The following is a 24061-nucleotide window of genomic DNA, read 5'->3' on the forward strand; positions in this document are numbered from 1 at the left end:
AGATATTATTATAGGTTGAAAATACAACATTACAATTGTTCTATAGAATTGAGCTTTAGGAGAAATATACACTATTATATCAGTATATATATATATATAAATTTACATAATTATTAATTTATGATATTATTGGGACCATATTTTATAAGGAGATTTCGAAAAAATTATTATCTTATTATCTTATCGAATACTGTTAATTTTTACACTGTCCCGACTTGGGACCAGCAAAATTTATTAATTTATAGTGTTTATTAATTTATAGAGTATTAAATTATAGAGGTTTTACTGTATTAATATATATGTTGCAGCAGAGTCAGAGAGAGAGAAAGACGACACACTCTGTTTGTTGCTGCTACTTGCTAAATAAAATTGATGGGTTTCGATATGCTGCGGCACAACTCATCTAATATGAAGTTAATGCATTTTTCAACTGGCATTAAGATAAAATTAATGGCTGATTTTTGTATAACTAATTTATATATATATTTTTGAGGCATTTAGCAAATAAATCCTAGAGTTGGAACCTATTTACAAGCATGCCATTAACATTTAATATTTAGTTAATTTCTTTTTGATAAAAACTAATTGTTATACATAAATTTGGTTTAATTGTTAGAAGAGCATATGCCATATATATTTCGGTTTATTGTTATACATAAATTGGAAATGTTTTTATAGAAACTAATTAGTTTTACCAAAATTATTAAATAAAATTTCCTAAAAACTTCCTTTTTTATTGTCCTTTTTTTTTTTTTTTTAAATGTCCTCTTTTTTTTAATAAAAAATAGTTACAATTACGATACTGCACCATCAATATCAGATTGGATTCAAAGTTTGAGTCAAACAAAAATTAGATTGGTTAATTGGAAGTCATATGCCATAAAAGAATTATATAAAACTGAGTTCTATGAAATCCATCGGTATAATGTTCTTTTCAAGAAAAAAAATTAACACTTATATCATTTTTACAGTAATATTATTTTATCAGAATTCTATATAATATTTTCTATCTTTCACTTGGTTTACTTTTTTCATATTTTAACACCGTTTTTTAAAAATTAAATATTATTATTTCTATGTTTAATNATAGTGTTTATTAATTTATAGAGTATTAAATTATAGAGGTTTTACTGTATTAATATATATGTTGCAGCAGAGTCAGAGAGAGAGAAAGACGACACACTCTGTTTGTTGCTGCTACTTGCTAAATAAAATTGATGGGTTTCGATATGCTGCGGCACAACTCATCTAATATGAAGTTAATGCATTTTTCAACTGGCATTAAGATAAAATTAATGGCTGATTTTTGTATAACTAATTTATATATATATTTTTGAGGCATTTAGCAAATAAATCCTAGAGTTGGAACCTATTTACAAGCATGCCATTAACATTTAATATTTAGTTAATTTCTTTTTGATAAAAACTAATTGTTATACATAAATTTGGTTTAATTGTTAGAAGAGCATATGCCATATATATTTCGGTTTATTGTTATACATAAATTGGAAATGTTTTTATAGAAACTAATTAGTTTTACCAAAATTATTAAATAAAATTTCCTAAAAACTTCCTTTTTTATTGTCCTTTTTTTTTTTTTTTTAAATGTCCTCTTTTTTTTAATAAAAAATAGTTACAATTACGATACTGCACCATCAATATCAGATTGGATTCAAAGTTTGAGTCAAACAAAAATTAGATTGGTTAATTGGAAGTCATATGCCATAAAAGAATTATATAAAACTGAGTTCTATGAAATCCATCGGTATAATGTTCTTTTCAAGAAAAAAAATTAACACTTATATCATTTTTACAGTAATATTATTTTATCAGAATTCTATATAATATTTTCTATCTTTCACTTGGTTTACTTTTTTCATATTTTAACACCGTTTTTTAAAAATTAAATATTATTATTTCTATGTTTAATCTTAATAAAAATTAAAATATTATGAAAGTTTAGACTTATAAAAGTTAAAAATCTCACAAATAGGGTTATATTTCAAAACGGGCTATAGTAACATTAGTATAAAATTAAAATATTAGTAATCAAATGCTAGAACATGGGTTAAATTTTCATTTATTATTTTGTTAACAACATCAATATTAGAATATTAGTTTTATCCAATTAAATTACGATTATGTAAACAATTATTTTTGGATATACCGGGAAAACTCAAACACAAAAATTATAAATAAACTAATGTATAAATAATAAGAGATATGCATTTAAAATATGTAAAACATTAGTCATATATATAGTTAATTTACTAATCAAATTACATTTTTTTTTACTAATAAAAATATAGCTCTGCGGAGTAAATTCTAGTGGAGATAATGATTGATACAACGAGATTTTTGCTTCAAATTCTGTAACAGAAAACAAAAAATAAACACACTAGTAATAAATTTAGAAAATGGTGGAAAAGAAGATGACATGGCATATATGAAAAGGAAGGGTTGAGATTTGGACGTGGAATACAAAAGACACGTTCAGGCCCCTGATTGGTCGGCCGCACTGTGATCTTTTGTCGTTTTGGCACTCTGTGATACTGACTCTTGGAAAAAGCCCTTGGCGATGCCACGTCAGATGGATCTGGGCCAGGGTTTTATAAAGCCCTTTCCAGCTCGAATTCAGCAGCTGCCCTTTTTGTCCCCACAATGAAGAATCAAATAATACAGGCATTTCACTTTTCCGATATGAAGAAGCCAATTAAGGGCTCAGGGATGCAGGAAGGCTGCTGTAATACAAATAAGCTGTGCATACAGGAGATTCAGACATTTTGGAACATGTTTGTGAAGGAGACCATTCAGACATGTTTAGTCTTTTATTTCAAAGAGATTTAACATCATCATACAAAACAAATCAGTGTACAAATAAGAACTGAAAAATATAAGGAAATCTTCAGAACGACTCTATAAATAAAGCATACAACGCATTTACGTATAACCTCATATTTTTTTTTTCCTTTTGACCTGCTTGCTTACACTCGGTCTTGTTATTTTTCCTCGAGAGCTTCTGGTTTCAGAGATTCTTCTACTCTAATGTATTTTTAAGGTAAAAGAGATTGCTTCATAACTCAAATCTCTCTTCTACAAAACCCCCGCGCCACTGAATCCGGATGCAGATAAAAACCTTTACATATCATTTCATTACCTAAGGATATATCAGGACCTGCTTTCTAGGTCTATGAAGTTTCAAAAGCTTGAATCGAAGCATCGAGTCAACATCGTACCCTGCACGCTCCATCCTGTTTATAAGTTGAGAAACAGTTTCCATTTTTTCTCTTGACTGCAGGAGGGAGCATAGGAGGTAGTTGCAAACACTAGGCATCAGCTTGAAGTTGTTATCTAGAGTGTATAAGAACACATCTATTGCTGCATCAAGGTGTTCTCTTTTGCAGAGTCCATGAATCAATTTGACACAAGTCGGAGGTGTGACGAGCATCTTCTTCTCCCTTAAAACTGAAAATACCATCATGGCCTCCTGAAATCTCCCTGTTTGGCATAACCCGATCAGCCATATTGAGTAAGGTCCTAAAGTTAACTCGTCTTTTCTGGTATCCAATTCAATAAGTCGTCTTAAAGCTCTCTCAGTTTCCCCTTCCTTAAAACACTGTTCAATCTCATTAGCTGTTTCATCATCCAGACAAGATATTTTCTTTAGGTATTTCATCCATAGACTAAAAGCCACCAAGACCTTTCTTTTCCGACATGACCATTTCATGAGCGATCTGTAAACCGCTGGACTGTGTCTAAAATCATCTTTCGCGTAAAAGAGTTTAAAAGCTTCTTCTTCTCTGCCGACTCTATAAAGTCCGTTGATGAGAGTGTTGTAAGTGACGCTGTCAGGGGATAAACCCTTCACTTGAAGCACATTGAGAAGCTTGAGAGCACCGTCAATGTCTCCCGCTCTGCAGAACCCGTTTATAAGAACATTGTAAGTATAAATGTCTGGAGAATTCCCGGTATCAGCAAAATGTGCAAGATCCCTGTATGCCTTGAGAATCGAACCGGATTCAACCATGTTGTCAAAGCTCCGGTTTCCACTGTGCGAAAGCCTTAGAAACAAGGAAGCAGGCCTCCCCACCTCCATTTTATGCAGCAATAACCTGGCTTCCTTGAGCTCACCGGACTTGCACAGTCCATCGATTAAAGCATTAAACGTAGCAACCGAAGGAGAACAACCACTCTTCTCAATCTCCACAAAAATTTCTTCAGCTTTCCTAACCAGCCCATTCCTGCACATGCTACAAATGAGAATTGTGTGCGTGCACCCATCAGGGAAGGATTCCGTTTCTGACATCTCGAGTTGGAGGGACCGAGCCTCTTCCAAAAGTCCCCTCTCACACAGAGCCTTTATAACAGCGTTGTAGCAGTAGGTATCCGGGCTAATGCCCTTACTTGCCATGCTGCTTAACAGCTTCAACGCATCCCCAATCTTACCTGCTTTAGATAACCCTTGAATCAATATCGTATACAAAATGACGTCAGGCTTGATATTCTTCTTCATCATATTTGCATACAACTCAAATGCTTGAGTGTATCTACTAGCTTTGAACAATCCATCAATTAAACTGCTATAACCTCGAAGACCAAGCACAAAACCATCTTCCTCAAAAAGCTGCAACAGCTCAAATGCTTCAACCATCCGACCTAATTTACAAAACCCATCAAGCAAAGCATTATGTGCGACGAAATCAGGAGAGTTACCGCTCGCTTTCATCTCGTAAAATAGCTTTCTAGCATCTTCAGCACTTCCCCTCTGACACAAACCTGAAATGAGAATCGTATAGATAACTCTGTTAGGCGAAATCCCTCTACCAGTCATATCGTCGAACATCTTCTGTGCATCAGTGGTTCTCCCTTTCTTATACAACCCATCCATCAAAATACCAAACGTGTATAGATTAGGGGAACAATTGCACTTGAGCATCTCATTGTACACAGGAAAAGCCAACATAAAAAAGACTTCTTCTCGCATCATGACTCGCAATATCACGTTGTACGTGAACACATCGGGTCTACAATCAAACTCCTTCATCCTTCCAAACGTTTCCACAGCCTTCTCCGCCATACCCATCTTAGCATAAGCTGAGATCAAAACGCAGAAACAATAAGAAACGACAGAGACACCACCAGATTTGAGCTCCTCCAAGGTCTGCCAATAAAGATCGCACCCATTATCTTGAGAGAGCATATCAATGACCAAACCAAAAGACTCTCGGCTCCTGAGACGCTCTCTTCTCGATGCCCATATAAAGAAACGGAATCCTAATCGTGGATTGACCTCATCTTTGATTACAAATGTGATGATTCTATTGGAGAGAAACGGAACAAGCGGCTCCAAAGCTGGCTCTATGGGTTTCTTCTTGGCTAGGATACTGATGACCTCGCCGGAGATATTGAATTCCGAGTTACCGGAAGAGTAGGAACGTTGCATCCATGACGGCTTTGAATAGAACTGAATGACTGATCGAATGAACATCTGTGGTTTCATAGCAAATGCGAATCGGGTGGGAAACCAAATCTCATTGTTCGGGAGTTCATAGATGCAAAACTTAGGGTTTTACAAGGGGATTGGACCCCATGACTAAACAACAGATGAAGAACACCAATTGAGATAAGAAATGGGATGCAATACTGCGCCCCAACCTTCACTTGGATTGGTCGGAGAGCTTTGACGCGAGACTAATCTCACAGAACTTCCTGAGATTGATTTCAAATGCTTCTCCGATTAAAGATGGATGGAAGAGAATCTCTGAAGATGGGAAGAAGACGGCTTATGGAACTTTCTTTTCATCGTCAAGGGTTTTCTGCCATCGGAGCAAACTCTCTGGATCGACTTCACCCGGTTTATCCATAAACCGATAAACCGGTATCGAGAATTAGTGAAACGTCCCGGTTTGTGGTACAGAATAAAAATTGGCGCTTCATACGTAATTTAATTAGAAAACTCAAAAATGCTGAATACAAAACAAACAAATTCATACACATCTTCGAACTAATAATGCCAGCGTAATTCTCGTATCTCTTGAAAATCATACAAAACGAGATAACTTTCAAGAGTTTAACAACCGACCAGTTAACCGGTACAATTCTGCAGCACTAACTGATCTGAAAACCTTCGGTTAAGTAATCTATTCTACAATGGATTCTTTATTTTCTGTGGTAAGTGGTAACAAATCGAAGTAAATTTGTCAAACCCAGCAATCGGATCACTTAATCACTCCTGAAGACTCTACATAACCGGCACAATATTTCGTTAATCCTTTGTTTTTTCAATTGTATCGTACGCCATGTAAGTTTGGTGAAGTAAAATGATTTATCAGTTATACAATTGAACTGAGGAATTAATGAAGCAAACTTCAGGTGAAGTTACTCCTCCAAAAAATAGGTGTATGTCGTTTGGCGTGGAGAGCACACGGTATTCTTTAGTAAAAGGCGAAAGAATAGTTCGCTTTGTGCTCACCACACGGCTCCATGAGTTTTAAACTGTGTGCACCAGTGCCTTTTATATATGTAAATCCTTCCCCGTCTAGTTTCTGTTCCATCCGATGTGGGACTATTTGTCTTATGTCGTTATTGGGCCACCCACTAGGCCTTTCCCGTGTCTAAAGTGCATGAACTTAATATTCATCGAAACTGTTTAGACATAAATTTGTGCTTTCGAATTTGTTATCTGAAGCCTTAACGAAAATTATCGAACTATTGATAATGGAGCAAACTTCGGAAGAAGTTACTCCTCCAAAAATAGGTGTATGCCATTGATCGTAGAGAACACACGTTATTCTTTAGTAAAAGGCGAAAGAATAGTTCGCTCTGTGGTCACTACATGGCTCCATGAAAAAGTAAGGAGAACCATCTGATTCTTTTATACATGAATCCTTCGACGTCTAATATTGCTTTCACTCGATGTGGGACAAATGACTTCACTGGGCCGGAGATTCCTAACTGGCCGGGCTATTCTATTTTTCTCCATTTTACCGATTCCATTACCTCTTTTATTACTCTGTTTTCTGAACACAACTTTCATTCAGTTGAACTGTAAGGGAAACGGAACCCGAATTATACTCCGTCTCTCTCACAGGTTAAGCTAATCTCTTACGTCCCAACGATGCTGTTTTGTTTAAAATGAACATATGTTAGCCAAGAAATAAAGCATCCAGAATATAATGAAACGACGAGCTATGCAACTGATCAAGTGTTGAGGAGACTGCTAATCAGAGTTTCATCTCTTTTTATTAGAAAAGGCCCCAAAACTAAAAACTCATGAGAAACAGAGCCGCAGACAGAAATTTCAAGACAATACTAATCGCTTGCTCGTCTGGCCATGAACAAAACCAGACAACTTGTTATACATATAACAACACAAAAGAGAGAAGAAATCCAACGCTTCTCAAGCCTCGTCTAGAGCGAGAACTCCTGGAAGTGGCTTCCCCTCAAGAAGCTCCAAACTAGCACCACCACCGGTAGAGATGTGACTCATCTTGTCAGCCAAACCAACCTTCTCGACGGCAGCAACAGAGTCACCTCCTCCAATGATTGTGGTTACTCCCTTTCCGCTTAGTTCTGCAAGCTGCTTTGCTACAGCCTGATGTTGACACAAGACAAGAGAGATTGGGGTTAGTTGAGTTGGGTTTCCTTGGTCAACAAAAAGACATGTTGAAGACAGATGGATTTTGATAAAACGGGTGACTTGGGTTTGTGTGTTTAGTTACTCATACCTCAGTTCCAGCTGCAAACTTCTCGAATTCAAAAACACCCATGGGACCATTCCAGATGATGGTTTTGGTTGTGTCCAGAGCTTCGCTGAATGTCTTGATGGAGTCTGGACCAATATCTAGACCCATCCACCCATCTGGGATGGCACTGGCTGGAACTATCTGCAAGAGTTGCATAATTGTGTCAGCTTTAAACAAGCTAGATGAGTACACAAACGTTTTATTTCCATTCAAGACCCATTGAGAGCCAACCAAAATGAATGTGACAGTTACCTTGCTGTTAGCATCGGGAGCGAACTTGTCAGCAATAACCACATCGGTTGGGAGCAAGAGAGAGACACCTTTGGCCTTTGCCTTCTCCATGAGTGACTTCGCCAAGTCAAGCTTGTCCTCTTCCAGAAGGGAAGATCCGACTGAGTATCCTTGTGCCTTGTAGAAAGTGTAAATCATACCTCCACCGAGCAGGAGGATGTCAACTGAGGACAAGAGCGACTCAATCACACCAATCTTTGTTGAAACCTTTGAGCCTCCAACAATGGCAGCAAAAGGCTTCTTGGGGTTTGCCACAGCTCCGACAAGGTAATCAAGTTCCTAGACGCAACAAACCAAAAAAATAGTCTGATCAGTAAATAAAGAGACTCATCTAAGAAGACACTATTAATGACGCAGAATTTAAATACCTTCTGCATGAGGAAACCAGCAACTGAAGGTTTCAAATATTTGGCAACTCCCTCAGTGGAAGCATGAGCTCTGTGAGCAGTTCCGAAAGCATCATTAACGTAGACATCGGCAAGAGCAGCAAGCTTCTTAGCAAATTCAGGATCATTCTTCTCTTCTTCCGCATAGAACCTCACATTCTCCAACAACAAAACACCACCTTCAGGTAGTCCTGCAACCAACTTCTGGACTTCCTCACCAATAGAGTCGTTTGCCATTACAACCTATTAACACAAGAGAGAGAGAGAGAGAGAGAGTTCAGAACAGAGCAGTTAAAAGCTGCTGTTTATAAACCTTGCACGCATAGAGGAAGAAGAGGAACAAACCTCAACACCAAGAAGTTGAGACAATCTCGGCACAAGAGGCTTCAAGCTGTATTTAGGAGTAACACCTTTGGGGCGGCCCTAAAACATAAAATAGAGATCAGAAAAATTCAATAATTCCTAGAATCATCTTACTGACCACATGAACATAACAGAGAATATAACTTGATTGCATCGTTCCCGCAGTCAATTATTTTAGTTAAGCAAATTCATCCAATCAAAACCAGAAAAATCAACGGACTGAATCGTTCTTGCTTATACGTATGGCTCTAGAGATAAACAGATCAGATCAAAATTCCAAACGCGACAAGTGAAAACAGATAAGCAAGCACGTGAAAGTGAGAACAGAGATGTCATACCAAGTGACTGCAGAGAACAACCCTAGATCCGTTTCCCATCAAATACTTGATGGTGGGAACAGCGGCACGAATCCTGGTATCATCGGTGATGTTAGAGTTATCATCCAAAGGAACGTTGAGATCAACCCTCACGAACACACTCTTTCCCTTCAGATCCGCTTCCTTCAAAGTTCCAACGCTTCTCTTCGTCGCCATAGTAGATTCTTCTTTAAGACAAACTAAAAAAAAAACACTGCGACCAACACAAGATGCACACAACGATCAGATTGACGGAGAAATCGAACAAAATAGGAGATACAGATCCAGATAATTAGCTCAAAAAACCTAATCGAGAAAAAAAAATCAATCGGAATCGTTAAGAGGAAAGAATCTAAGGGAAGCAATTAGAGAATATACTCACATGAGTGGCTGTAATGAAAGACGAAGATGATCGATCGAACGTTACAGAAAAAATAAAAAGAGTTGGTGGATCTTTCGAGAAGCGAGAGACCACTATTATATAAAAACCAGCTTGGACAACACCCCAAGAAATTTCTATATTATTTCCATTCTGCCACTGTATCTCTCCTTGGATTCCACGGTTTAATTTTCTAATGGGCCTAGCCCAATTATGTAAATATTAGAATAATATTAATAAGTGAATAAAGACAATATAGAGAATTTGTCATAGAATAATATTAATCAGTGGATATTAGTATTTAGTTATTTACTCATGTATATTATTCACTATTAATATTATTCTAATCAGTATATAGTTAATCAACATATCTTTATTTTATATATGTTATACTAATTTATTAAAAATAAATTGTTGTGAATTGTAAATACATATAAGCTAGGTTTTGATCTCACTTATATTAATATAATTGAATCATTTCTCCCATATGTTTTTAATATACTTTTTCATCAGTTATCTTGGAAAAACGTCTTTAGTTTTGAATTAATCATTTCGAATAATATTTATCTTCATATCTGAATCTAAATAATATATTAATTTTTTGTTTGTTTGGAAAAACTATTAAGTGAACTAAAAAAGTTATAAAACAATAATTAAAGAAACTAATTGAAATTTTTGGTACAAGTTTTCTACTACCATGGTGATGAGTAGCAGCGTCGTCTCCCAATGCTGATTTAAAGGTAATTTCTTCTGCTTTTCAACAGAAAAACCTTTATTAAAATGGAAGACTTTTGGGACGGTGAAAGTAATGAGATTTCTAGTAAAGCGTCCGTTCATGAGAATAATAGATTCACGACAAAACAAAGATTGTTTTAAATCTATTAAATAACATCAAAAATATAAATGAGACTTGTTTAAATTACTTATTAGCAAATGACACACAATAAATAATTTAACATCAGATGTAACAAATGATGTGTTAATTAATTTGTTTAGCATCATTTCAATCAAATTGACACAAATTTGTATTAGTTTACATCGCTTAGAAGAATTGATATAAAATTTGCATTTACATAAACTAAAATAACCACCGAGATCATATTGACAGAGAAATCAAACAAATTTGCACAAAAAAAGATCAAAACCTAGTGGAAGAAAATCAATCGGAATTGGATATTGACCTTAATGGGCCTAGCCCAACCACATATTTACTAGGCTTGAGCCTCTTTGAGTTTAAGCGTCATCGTCTTTTCTCCTTCGAACTAAAAAGCACGAGAAAGCTCAACGACGACGGATCAGTGTAGATAAAACCTTATTGCCGGAGAGAAGCCTAAGCCTTGCCGGAGAGTCGAATGGTTTGTTTCTCACTACCATTTCCGTAAATTCAGCAGAGAGAGAGAGCTCTATAACCGGGAGAATCCTCAAATGCGACTGGTTTTGTTCTCTTTTGAACTTTAAAGTTTCATTCATGGAGTTTGCAATTTCGTATAAGCCGAATCCGCTTATCTCTTCATCGACTCAATTATTGAAAAGACCTAAAAGTTCTGGTCTCATTCGGTTGCCCGTCAAGTATGGTCTGGGAGTTACCCGGAAAAAACAGCTCTTTCGAGTTCATGCGTCTCAAAGTAGTGGTGGGTCTTCGTCGTCTAACAACGACGGAGGCTTTTCGTGGGTTAGATTGATGCAGTCACTTCGCGTTGGTGCGGAGAGGATAGGGGAGAAAATTGGAGAGTCTGTGAAGAAGGAAACTGGGTTTGACTCGGAAGAAGCAAGTGCGAGAGTGGATGAGTTTGTGGGTCGAGTTAAGGATAGTGTGCAGAAGGGCCAGCACCAGTTGACTCGCTTTAAGACTGAGACAGTGCCTTCCTTTATTGATTGGAACAAGTGGGAGCATTGGAAGGTAAGCCTATTTCAGCTTCTCAACGTAATTACCAAATCTCTCTGGTTCTCAAGTATTGCTATTCTGCTTGTGTTCTGAAACATTGAGGAACAATCGTTTTGTAATTTTTTTATGTTGTTGATGAACTAACGGAAGCAAAGTTTTGGAGACTGATGAAGATTCTTAATATTTTGTTTCAGGACATTAGGAACTGGGATGGTAAAAGACTTGCTGCCTTGGTGATATATGCTTTTGCGCTGTTGTTTTCTTGTCAAAGAGTTTATGTCGCCATCCAAGCTCCCAGGATTGAACGAGAAAGAAAAGAGTTAACAGAGTCTTTTATGGAGGCTTTGATCCCCGAGCCATCTCCTGGCAATATAGAAAAGTAAGTGCTTTACTAATCCTCAGTTTCCAATTGTAATGTTATCTACTGGAACATAATAGAATTGTTTTCATATTTAAACAACGGTAACATCCTTAGTCAAGTACTTGCTCAGCTATGAAGGCATGTAGAGGGTGGGAGGATTAAACCAACTTTTGTTTATTTGATTTCCTAGAATGTTCTGATTTAGGCTTGTGTTTTAGGTTTAAGAGAAATATGTGGAGGAAAACAACACCAAAAGGCTTGAAACTAAAAAGGTTTATCGAAGGGCCTGATGGAACACTTGTCCACGATAGTTCTTATGTTGGAGAAAATGCGTGGGATGAGGATCTAGAGACCACCGAGGGATCGCTCAAGAAAATAATTGATAGAAATGCTAGGATTCAGACAGAGGCAAAGAAGAAACTAAGCCAAGATCTGGGTGTCTCTGGTCAGTATACATTCATTAAGATTAATACATCTGATTTGCATCTTATAATATGGGCATAGCTTTGTTATTAATATTGCCATCACTGTTTCTTCAATATATGATAAGATATATTAAAACCCTTTTTCTTCTACCATGCTGAAACGGAAATTTTAAATTTTGTGGCTGATTCGTGATGTATTGTAGAAGAGTTCTCTATATCTTTCTAGTAGGGGGAATGCTGAAGACATAACAATAAGTGATTTATTGTGCGAAACCTTTGTTTTTGACGACCTAATCTCTCTCACTGATCGAGTTTCTCGCAGAGCAGCAATTTAGACCCCTCATAGACTAGCTTTAGTAACCTGTGCTTTTGACCATCTAATCCCTTTATTGTATTCTTATATGATAGGTGAAAATGGAGACAGTGTAGGTACTTGGCGGGAAAGGCTTGCAAACTGGAAGGAAATGTTAGAAAGAGAAAAATTATCAGAGCAGTTAAACTCCGCAGCGGCAAAGTATGTTGTCGAATTTGATATGAAGGAGGTAGAGAAAAGTCTTCGCAAAGATGTTATTGAAAAGAGATCTGAAACTGAAGGAACTAGAGCTCTCTGGATTTCAAAGAGATGGTGGCGATATCGCCCTAAGCTTCCCTATACCTACTTTCTTCAGAAGCTTGATTCTTCTGAGGTACAGCTCTAACCTATACTCGTGTCCAGCTTAGGATTGTGAGCAGCATGTCTTTATACCCAAGATTGAATTTTTTAACTGATAACAAATGACAGTGTATCTATTATGAGATAAAATATGATGAAAAAAAACTTTTTCCAAAGCAATTAATTTTGAAGCTGGACGTGATTGGATGATAGATCTTTTTTTGAGCTAATGTTGGCACGACCATCGTTGTGTGTTTCTAACAGGTGGCAGCTGTTGTCTTCACGGAAGACCTAAAGAGATTATATGTGACCATGAAAGAAGGTTTCCCTCTAGAATATATCGTAAGTTGAATATTTGTAATTACTTGTACTGAAACTGAATGGTGTACATTCCAGATTTCACATCCTTTTTCTTTCTAGGTTGACATTCCCTTAGATCCTTACTTGTTTGAGACTATTTGCAACGCTGGAGTTGAGGTGGATCTTCTTCAGAAGAGGCAGATCCACTACTTCATGAAAGTGTTCATTGCGCTTCTGCCGGGAATACTAATTTTATGGTTTATAAGAGAATCTGCCATGCTTCTCCTCATCACATCCAAGCGTTTCCTCTATAAGAAGTATAATCAGCTGTTTGATATGGCTTATGCGGAAAATTTTATAATGGTATCTTTTTTGCTTCTTTGTTAATGTGACCTTCTTCCAACATGTTCATAGTTCTATTGATGAGTTTTAATCATCATACAGCCGGTTGGAGATGTCAGTGAGACAAAATCAATGTATAAAGAAGTGGTACTAGGCGGTGATGTCTGGGATCTTCTTGATGAGCTAATGATATACATGGGGAACCCAATGCAATACTATGAAAAAGATGTGGCTTTTGTCAGGGTAAATTATTCTTGACCCAAATTAACATGTGGCTTTTATTCCATTAAACTTACTAAGCTCAAGTTCCCCACTGTTTTTATTTTTGAGTCAGGGTGTGCTTCTTTCTGGACCTCCTGGAACTGGAAAAACACTTTTTGCGCGAACACTTGCGAAGGAAAGTGGGCTGCCATTTGTGTTTGCATCTGGTGCAGAGTTTACAGACAGTGAAAAAAGTGGTGCTGCAAAAATCAATGAGATGTTTTCAATCGCGAGACGAAATGTAAGGCTCTTAGTTATGTGTTTAAAAGCTCATACGGTAGTCTTCTACTCACACTATTATTGTGGATCTAATATTTATATATTATCTCCAGGCACCTGCTTTTGTGTTTGTGGATGAAATAGATGCTATTGCTGGTAGGCATGCTAGAAAAGATCCACGAAGAAGAGCAACTTTTGAAGCTTTAATTGCGCAGCTCGATGGGGAGTAAGAATCTACTTTGTTGTTTAGAAATTTCAATGAGATCTTTGTACATGGTTTCATCGGCTTTTTGTCATGGTTTTCATACTCAAAGTTTTACCACCTGCAGGAAGGAAAAGACAGGTATCGATAGGTTTTCCTTGAGACAAGCTGTGATATTTATATGTGCCACCAATAGACCTGATGAACTCGACCTTGAGTTTGTCCGTTCTGGACGTATTGACCGTCGGCTGTATATTGGTTTGCCTGATGCAAAACAAAGGGTGCAAATATTTGGAGTTCACAGTACCGGGAAGAACCTTGCAGAAGATATAGACTTTGGGAAGGCAAGTAGTTTTCATGCTATTTTTTCAATCTCAATAATATGCCTTAGACGGGTGTTTACTCATTCATAATAGCTATCTCTCTTTCAACATCCAGCTTGTTTTTCGGACTGTTGGCTTTTCCGGAGCAGATATCCGAAATCTTGTTAACGAAGCAGCTATTATGTCGGTATGTCATATTCTTTTGTGGATCCCCATTTCCCAATATAATATGCAATATTTAGAGGAGCATTGTTGAATTGTTAAGGTTCCTAATTCCATTTTACAGGTAAGGAAGGGACGTTCTTACATATATCAGCAAGACATTGTTGATGTGTTAGATAAACAACTGCTCGAGGGTATGGGTGTGCTTCTTACAGAGGAAGAGCAACAGAAATGTGAACAAAGTGTCCGTACCGACATCCTTTGTACTTTTTATCTCACATCATACTATGCCCCAAAGCTAAAAAGAATCCCTTACCGTTGAAGCTTATGTAATATTAGGTATCATACGAAAAGAAGAGACTTCTGGCTGTTCATGAGGCTGGTCATATAGTGTTGGCTCATTTGTTTCCTCGATTTGATTGGCATGCATTTTCGCAGCTCCTTCCTGGTGGCAAGGTCTGTTTCAAATATCTCTTTTTCAATCATAATGATAGTGGTGTTTAAACACTCAACACAGTATAAGAATAGATTAACTAAACTCTTCTCATATATTATACAGGAATCTGCTGTATCGGTTTTCTATCCACGTGAAGACATGGTAGACCAAGGTTATACCACGTTTGGTTATATGAAAATGCAAATGGTGGTAGCTCATGGTGGACGTTGTGCTGAACGTGTGGTTTTTGGCGATGATGTCACTGATGGAGGAAAAGATGACCTGGAGAAGATAACAAAGGTAAGTGCTCTCTCTCGTCTAACTAATTACTAAGTATTGCTTTTCAGCTTCTGATAAAAACGCCAACTCGGTAGCAAAGATAACATCTATGTAAACTGCATATATCTGCAAAGTGCTTGTATGAGTTATTTAAATCTTTAGTCTTCCATTTCATATTTGAACTGACATTATATTTCAGATTGCCAGGGAGATGGTGATTAGCCCCCAAAATGCGAGATTAGGTCTCACTCAACTGGTCAAAAAGATTGGAATGGTAGATTTACCGGATAACCCAGATGGCGAGCTGATAAAATACCGGGTACATACATTAAGAGACTGATACTTTCCCATTTTTACTGATCTCTCACATTCTCGGTAGTTCATCACGTTCTTTTCTACTTCGTGATAAATTATCAGTGGGATCATCCTCATGTAATGCCAGCAGATATGTCAGTTGAAGTATCCGAGCTATTCACGCGGGAGTTGACAAGGGTAATCTATCTTTGACTCAGCATACCTTATTTGATTTAAACTCTCCCATGTGGAGCTTGAAACATATATGTATATGGAATTTGAATGTTGGTGACAGTATATTGAGGAGACCGAAGAACTTGCGATGAATGCTCTGAGAGCAAACAGACACATTCTGGACTTGATCACCAGAGAGTTATTGGAAAAATCAAGAATTACTGGATTGGTACACTTTCTGATACTTCTATGACGGAATGAAATATGATTATCTATTAGCTTGGATTCTCTCAGTCTTAAGATATTTCCTTTCATTTTGTAGGAAGTTGAAGAGAAGATCAAGGGTCTTTCTCCGTTAATGTTTGAGGATTTTGTGAAGCCATTCCAGATAAACGCAGACAATGTAGTTTATATATCATCTTCTTGTTGATACTCAGCTCTAGATCTCATTCTAAAGTGTGTCACATTCTTTCCTTGACTTTTCAGGAGGAACTTTTGCCTCACAAGGATCGAGTGAGCTATCAGCCAGTTGATTTACGTCCTGCCCCACTCCACAGATGCTAGAAGCTTTGCTCTTCTCCTGTCACCACAGGATTGTTCCCAACGTCTTCAATAGAGAAGAGCCACAAAAGGTTCCATCAACTTCGAAAATTCATCTTAAAAGAGGTTTGAATTTTTGCAGATGAGATTACTTGTATTGCCCCCCATCATCAGTTTAGGTATAGACCATACTATCCCAGCCGAAATTTGTACTGTATGTCTATATTTGATGATATATCACTGGTGTATAAGTTCCAATCATAAAGTATCTGGAAAGTTCCAGCTTTGATTCTATATATCTGCACATTTTTCATCTTTGCAAACATAGTGCATAGATGTAAAAGGGAGATGTATTTGTATTCAACAAAGACATGTGACAAAATAATTTCGAATAAAATTTTCAACTTTTTTGTTTGTTTTTGTTAAAAAATTGAAAAGGGAAAGGAGGACAGGGTCGAGAATGTCTCTCTCCAAACCCCAAACCGAAAAGTATAAAGAATTGGAGTCTCTGTAATCGACTTATATTCTCTTTTCACTGCACATAATAAAAAGAAAGGTTTTTCATTTCGAAGCCCTGTGAGCGGGTGGCTTGGATTGAGTGGAAGTTGCTGCTGATGACATTACTCGTAAGCGACCAGCTATCTCTGTGAAAGATGGTCTTGCTATTGGGTTTGGCGCCCAACATTCCTCCATTAGTGTTCTCCACTCATCGTCGCAGAAGCCCGGTATAGTTGGCCTCAGTGTGTTGTTCACTATCCCACCTGTACTTTCACAATGAAGTCATTAGCATCCTCTTAAAATGATCAGGCAGAAATCTGATAGACCGTGAGTTGCTTGCACGCACCTATTATGGCGCCATAGTGCATATTGGCATATGGTTCCTCACCGGTTAGAATCTCCCACAAAACGATCCCGAAAGAGAAAACATCGACCTGCAGGCAAAGAATATGACAAATCTTATAGTTTGTTTGCATTCTCACTTCTCAGACAGTGTATACTATCAGGCCATGCAATATCCTCATCTCAAGAAACAAAACACACTATTCATCTCAGTTAAAGTAGATATCTGACATTCACTGAGCATCTTATCGTATTAATGTTTACCTTTTCTGAAACTTTGCTGCTGCTCCCATTTAGAAGCTCANATCCGAGCTATTCACGCGGGAGTTGACAAGGGTAATCTATCTTTGACTCAGCATACCTTATTTGATTTAAACTCTCCCATGTGGAGCTTGAAACATATATGTATATGGAATTTGAATGTTGGTGACAGTATATTGAGGAGACCGAAGAACTTGCGATGAATGCTCTGAGAGCAAACAGACACATTCTGGACTTGATCACCAGAGAGTTATTGGAAAAATCAAGAATTACTGGATTGGTACACTTTCTGATACTTCTATGACGGAATGAAATATGATTATCTATTAGCTTGGATTCTCTCAGTCTTAAGATATTTCCTTTCATTTTGTAGGAAGTTGAAGAGAAGATCAAGGGTCTTTCTCCGTTAATGTTTGAGGATTTTGTGAAGCCATTCCAGATAAACGCAGACAATGTAGTTTATATATCATCTTCTTGTTGATACTCAGCTCTAGATCTCATTCTAAAGTGTGTCACATTCTTTCCTTGACTTTTCAGGAGGAACTTTTGCCTCACAAGGATCGAGTGAGCTATCAGCCAGTTGATTTACGTCCTGCCCCACTCCACAGATGCTAGAAGCTTTGCTCTTCTCCTGTCACCACAGGATTGTTCCCAACGTCTTCAATAGAGAAGAGCCACAAAAGGTTCCATCAACTTCGAAAATTCATCTTAAAAGAGGTTTGAATTTTTGCAGATGAGATTACTTGTATTGCCCCCCATCATCAGTTTAGGTATAGACCATACTATCCCAGCCGAAATTTGTACTGTATGTCTATATTTGATGATATATCACTGGTGTATAAGTTCCAATCATAAAGTATCTGGAAAGTTCCAGCTTTGATTCTATATATCTGCACATTTTTCATCTTTGCAAACATAGTGCATAGATGTAAAAGGGAGATGTATTTGTATTCAACAAAGACATGTGACAAAATAATTTCGAATAAAATTTTCAACTTTTTTGTTTGTTTTTGTTAAAAAATTGAAAAGGGAAAGGAGGACAGGGTCGAGAATGTCTCTCTCCAAACCCCAAACCGAAAAGTATAAAGAATTGGAGTCTCTGTAATCGACTTATATTCTCTTTTCACTGCACATAATAAAAAGAAAGGTTTTTCATTTCGAAGCCCTGTGAGCGGGTGGCTTGGATTGAGTGGAAGTTGCTGCTGATGACATTACTCGTAAGCGACCAGCTATCTCTGTGAAAGATGGTCTTGCTATTGGGTTTGGCGCCCAACATTCCTCCATTAGTGTTCTCCACTCATCGTCGCAGAAGCCCGGTATAGTTGGCCTCAGTGTGTTGTTCACTATCCCACCTGTACTTTCACAATGAAGTCATTAGCATCCTCTTAAAATGATCAGGCAGAAATCTGATAGACCGTGAGTTGCTTGCACGCACCTATTATGGCGCCATAGTGCATATTGGCATATGGTTCCTCACCGGTTAGAATCTCCCACAAAACGATCCCGAAAGAGAAAACATCGACCTGCAGGCAAAGAATATGACAAATCTTATAGTTTGTTTGCATTCTCACTTCTCAGACAGTGTATACTATCAGGCCATGCAATATCCTCATCTCAAGAAACAAAACACACTATTCATCTCAGTTAAAGTAGATATCTGACATTCACTGAGCATCTTATCGTATTAATGTTTTACTTTTCTGAAACTTTGCTGCTGCTCCCATTTAGAAGCTCAGGTGCCATCCAAGGTAAGGTTCCACGTACACCACCAGATACCAATGTATTTCTCTTGATTTTTGACAGACCGAAGTCACCAACCTGGGGTAGAATAGCATGTGGATATTAATTTGGATTATTCTAACATCGTATTGAACTAAATTCATCTACGGGAGGGTCTAACAACCGTGTTACCTTGCAGATTGGGCGAGAAGGATCTTTCAAGTTCACAAGTAAATTGTCACATTTCAAATCGAAGTGAACAGTGTTTTTGGAGTGTAGATATTCCATTCCAAATGCAGCATCCATGGCAATGATTAGTCTCTTGCGACGATCAAGATGCCTGATAATATAAGGAAAGAAAATAGATAAGATTATATAAGTAAAACGAACTGAAACCAATCAAACCTAATAAGTGGAACTTTACCTGTCCTTTCGGACCAGAACATGCCTTAGAGAACCATCAACCATGTACTCTGTCACAGTCGCCAAGGTCCCCCCAGGCCCGTCTTTTACAACACCATAAAATGCTACCACATTCGGATGATGAAGCTTTGAAAGAATTTCAGCTTCCCCCCAGAATTCACCAGTCTAAAAATTCAGATATACATCAACCAGCAAAATGTGATAAATTAAACATAGGCGCATGAATTTTAGGCATGGTGAAAAGGGAAATGCATAACACATGGACTGCAAACAACTCACCAATCTCTCTTGCTCTGATGACCGCCCAGCAAAGCAACTCTTCTTTATCCTCTTGATAGCGACATCTGATCCTCTCCATTTCCCATGATACACCGTTCCAAAAGTACCAGAACCAAGCTCCTTCAACTCCTCGAGATCTTCATTCTTAATGATCTAGTAACATTTTAGAATATGTAAACAAAAACATTGGAAAAAAATAGCTCAGTAGAACACTAGGAAGATAGAAGCAGATAAGTTTTGACAGAACTATCGTAATGAGTGTAAAACCAGACGCACAGACAAAAATAAGAAACTAAATGCAAGCACACTAGCCGGGAAATAAGCATAATGCTGATTCTACCAACATATCTGAAACTGTAAGAACCACTGATATGGACCTCAACAATGAATTTTCCATGCAAAGATAGTAAAAGTTTTATCACGTGTTTATTTTCAAAGTTTTCGTACCTGCAAGCCACTATAATCAAATTCTGAGCCAAGTGGAGGAAGCGCAGCATGCCTTGTTTCGGTCTTTTCATCCTAGAAGTTCTATCCTATTCAGAAAAATAGTGGTTTTGGAAATCGTAAAATGAAAACTGCTACAACTCATACCTTTGGTTCAGTATCCGGCGTCCTAAGATTCTCTACCATAGCACCAAATTCCTCACTCTCTGTGACCTTCATCTGTTCATCCTCTAGAGCAGGGAGAATGGTGCTAGTGCCACCAGCGTTCCTTTTTTGACCCCCATAATCTTGACCTAAAGCCAATTGAGGGTTCGCAAGGTTTGTTGAAATACCATCTCTACTCAATGGCGAGACATGAGGCAATCTGGAGCTCTCTCCACCATCTTTACGGTCAGATGGAATGCGAGAATCAGCTTGGTCAATTGCAACATCTCTTTGGCTAAACTGTTCATCAGCCAGCTGCTGAAAATATGACCAATTTTTACGATCGTGATTCTGCACATTCATGCTAACAGTAGCTCCATCGTGAGGATATGGATGGACAGCGGATGTATCCTCTGAGATTGCCTGTGAAAATATTTCAGAAAGGAAGTCACGAGGAAACCGGTCATTGATATCAATAAGAATATCTCCCTGCAGCGAAGCAGAAGCATGAGTAGAAGCTTGCTCTTCAGGGATAACATGACTCATGGCTGCGTTTACATGGCCCAAGTTAGAAACACCAACTTCAGTATCTGCCCCATTGACTGCTCTGTTCTTGTTTGCATCGTCAGGATTTACAATCTTGTGCAGGGGCTCGGATTTCAAAGTTTCATCTGATATCCCAACCTTTTCAAAGACTTTTTCCACATCTTGATGCTTTTGGTGAATGGCATCATCATTAACAGTCTCAAATTCGTCATGTGACTTTCCAACTCCTTTTTCTGAATCCTGCTGTGCAGTGTTTGCTTGTGACTGAGACGATACAAACTGAGAGTCTAGTGAGTTATCAGACTTCGAAAAACGATTTAGCAATTCTAGCTGTTCACGAGGTATTCTCTCTGAACAATATACCCTCTCGGGAGACTGCACAGGCTCTGGATAGTTAAGATCAATTAAATTTGACTCAGAGTCGTTATGAACAGGGCCACAGGTACTGCTTGAAGTTGAAAGCTGATCTTCATTACCAGATAGAGGAACCTGCCCAGCAATAACAGCATCACGGTATGTAGCAGGCTTCGCAAGAGTATTCTGCCATGGGTCTCCAACAGGGGGAACTAAATGTGACTCCTGGCTAGGTGCAGTTGTTGCAGCTGACACCTCCCGGACCAGATTGTGATTCTTCACCTCAATATCATCTATTCGGGGAGGATTCTGGTGATCATTTGCCGGATTTTTACGGTTTTCAGGCTCAACATGCTCACGAACTTTCATATCAGGTACTACTTTTTGCTCCTCAACTAGCGCTTGTGAGCTTTGGGGTATGGTGCCAGGGTATGGATACCCTTCAGCCCAGCCAACTTGCTGATTGACATGCCCTTGGAACGGTATGGAACTGGTAGTTTCCCCGACAGCGGAGTAATTAGAACTGTGATCAGGATACAGAGGAAACCGTTCTCTTTGTCCAGGTTGAACCACATGCCCATAATATTGCGGGTATATTCCATAGGGACTGGCAGAACCCGGAGTGATGGATTGTGGATACTGGAAAGAGGAGGCTGGCGTAATAGATTGGGGATACTGAAGAGGGGAACCTGGGGGAATGGAGTGAGAATAATGAAGAGCAGAACTTGGCTGAACAGATTGCTGTAACTGATATGTAGCATTCGGTGGAATAGATTGAGAATAAGAAAGCGATGATTTTGGTGGAATAGACTCAGACTGTTGAGCGGATGATTGTTGGAAGCCATCTACCATCGACTGTGATGCGCCAACTCCTCCAACATCTCCAGCAATAGTATTGATCCCCTCGGTGTTCCGTACATCAAGCTCAGCTAAGTTGTTTGCTGAAGAGCTGTCGAGCGCATGAAGGATTGGCTTCTTTCCTGATCCAATGTCCATGCCGTTTACAGCTACAACATATTGAAACTCAGAGTCGGCGTCATTTTTGTTAACCCCCAAAAGAGCATCATCCATATCACTGATAGAGAACAAAAACATCCTAAGCTTCTGAGAACCCCCACGGTTTTCCATCTCGTTATACTCTTCCAACATATTCTGGAGATCTTCTTCACATGATACAGACACCAACGCGTCAAGATCTTCACCAGGAAGCTGATACTTTACAACACGTGTTTGGTAATAGATTTCAAGGATTTTTTGCCTCAGCTCCGGCCAAGATATATCCTTTCTTATGGAAATTATGTGTGTATCACCTCCAACGTATCGAAGCTTTGAATCACCTGGACGTGGAAGTATTTTCCCACCGAAACTGCAAAGGATCTTGACCTTTGCTGTAACACTACCTGAGGCTGAAGAAGAAGCGTATCCCTGTAAATTTCCTACACTGCTATCTTTAGTCATGGAAGCCTGTGGTGCTGACTGGACATGACCAAGTTTATTCCCAAACTCGTGAAGTGAAGAGTTTGTCCTCTCATTATCCCTGGTGCCATTTTCCACAGTGCTGAACCTAGAGACATCTGAAGCACACTCAGATCCAGTGTGACTTAGCCCCCCTATCAAGCCTCTAAAGTCCATATAACCAGTGGTATAATTCATGTCGCCAGCTGCATTGGAATTCGAGGACCTCTGAGGAATGACCCGATCACGCATAAAAGCGAATTCCTCACCTGTTTGAATGGAGTAGTTATGCACAGGCTTAACATCTGAACCATTAGAATTGAAAGGTCGCACATTAGCACTAGTGCCCCCTGTTTGATCAGGGATAAACGGTTGAGGAACAGCCTCGTTTCCATATCCAGGTTCCACGGAGTGCTGAAAAATCTGTTGATGTCTAGGTTTATCCATGGATACAATACAAATCCTACAAATTGAAAGACCTGTATGACGAATCTGACATAGCACACTACTACACTACAGAGAGAGAGAGAGAGAGAGAGTAAATCAATTCAGAGCTCGGTCGAGATGCAGTTACACATTAAGCTGCAATGAAAGAAAGAAGATATAAGTTTTAGTCCCATGGCGAGATAATGCAGCAAAGCAGACATTGAATCATTCGAGAAATTCTAATAAAAAGGGAAAACTTCAATTTCTTCAGATCAGAAGAAGATCTAAAACCCTAAAAACATGATTCTTCCTTTGACTACTACAGAGAATTCTCAGCGACAATTTGATTTCGAACTAGCCCAAAAAAAAAAAAAAAAAACAAAAAAATACTCGATTAAAAGCTACCTCCTTCACCACAAAAACCCAAAACCCTAAAGCAATCGATACAACGATTCAGTCCATTTCACAACGCTACAGAATAGTTTATAAAAAAAATTGAAATCAAAAATAAAAAAAAATCTAATGCTTCAGGAAATCCCAACGACTCAAAAAAATAAAATAAAAATAGAACAGTGAAGAAGTCTTCCCGAACCTTTTAGCGAGTAAAGCTTACAAAGGATTTGATCGAACCAGCAATACAGTTGAAGCAATCGTCTCTAAGCTGATGCTCTCGATCAAGTAGTACACAGCGAAGGAAGAACAGATTACCAAAAAAAATAATAATAATAATAAACCCTAAACTTTTTTTTTTCCCTCACTTTCTCTCGTTTTGTCTGGCCTTTCCCTGAGCGCTTA

The 24061-nt window shown here is 38.1% G+C and overlaps 4 protein-coding genes and 1 long non-coding RNA gene across 5 annotated transcripts; 1 reads left to right on the top strand and 4 right to left on the bottom strand.

The window, feature by feature from the left end:
* Window positions 2810-5826, bottom strand: LOC104703312 (pentatricopeptide repeat-containing protein At1g79540-like). Its single transcript, XM_010419318.1, has one exon. The coding sequence runs from the start codon at window positions 5498-5500 to the stop codon at window positions 3158-3160; it is 2343 nt and encodes a 780-aa protein (XP_010417620.1). The 5' UTR covers window positions 5501-5826; the 3' UTR covers window positions 2810-3157.
* On the bottom strand, window positions 7206-9616 carry LOC104703313 (phosphoglycerate kinase, cytosolic). The gene is made up of 7 exons (XM_010419319.2): window positions 9524-9616; window positions 9124-9355; window positions 8768-8845; window positions 8405-8665; window positions 7998-8315; window positions 7728-7886; window positions 7206-7594 (listed from the first exon to the last, which is right to left on the bottom strand). The coding sequence occupies exons 2-7, from the start codon at window positions 9316-9318 to the stop codon at window positions 7400-7402; spliced, it is 1206 nt and encodes a 401-aa protein (XP_010417621.1). The 5' UTR covers window positions 9319-9355; window positions 9524-9616; the 3' UTR covers window positions 7206-7399.
* On the top strand, window positions 10786-16669 carry LOC104703314 (ATP-dependent zinc metalloprotease FTSH 12, chloroplastic). The gene is made up of 19 exons (XM_010419320.2): window positions 10786-11420; window positions 11600-11784; window positions 11985-12211; window positions 12600-12877; window positions 13108-13185; window positions 13264-13506; window positions 13588-13728; window positions 13820-13987; window positions 14079-14191; window positions 14295-14511; window positions 14606-14677; window positions 14777-14896; window positions 14992-15108; window positions 15212-15388; window positions 15567-15686; window positions 15785-15859; window positions 15957-16064; window positions 16158-16238; window positions 16322-16669. The coding sequence occupies exons 1-19, from the start codon at window positions 10989-10991 to the stop codon at window positions 16397-16399; spliced, it is 3030 nt and encodes a 1009-aa protein (XP_010417622.1). The 5' UTR covers window positions 10786-10988; the 3' UTR covers window positions 16400-16669.
* Window positions 16748-24047, bottom strand: LOC104703316. The gene is made up of 10 exons (XM_010419322.2): window positions 23859-24047; window positions 20489-23422; window positions 20345-20416; window positions 19898-20050; window positions 19620-19783; window positions 19388-19535; window positions 19173-19294; window position 17593; window positions 17220-17307; window positions 16748-17136 (listed from the first exon to the last, which is right to left on the bottom strand). Exons 2-10 carry the CDS (start codon window positions 23285-23287, stop codon window positions 16937-16939), a joined length of 3747 nt encoding a protein of 1248 aa, XP_010417624.1. The 5' UTR covers window positions 23288-23422; window positions 23859-24047; the 3' UTR covers window positions 16748-16936.
* On the bottom strand, window positions 18400-19022 carry LOC104703315. The gene is made up of 2 exons (XR_754169.1): window positions 18912-19022; window positions 18400-18828 (listed from the first exon to the last, which is right to left on the bottom strand). It is a non-coding gene; the product is annotated as an uncharacterized LOC104703315 (long non-coding RNA).

This window comes from Camelina sativa, chromosome 7, assembly GCF_000633955.1.
Source record: "Camelina sativa cultivar DH55 chromosome 7, Cs, whole genome shotgun sequence".
NCBI classification, from domain to species: domain Eukaryota; kingdom Viridiplantae; phylum Streptophyta; class Magnoliopsida; order Brassicales; family Brassicaceae; genus Camelina; species Camelina sativa.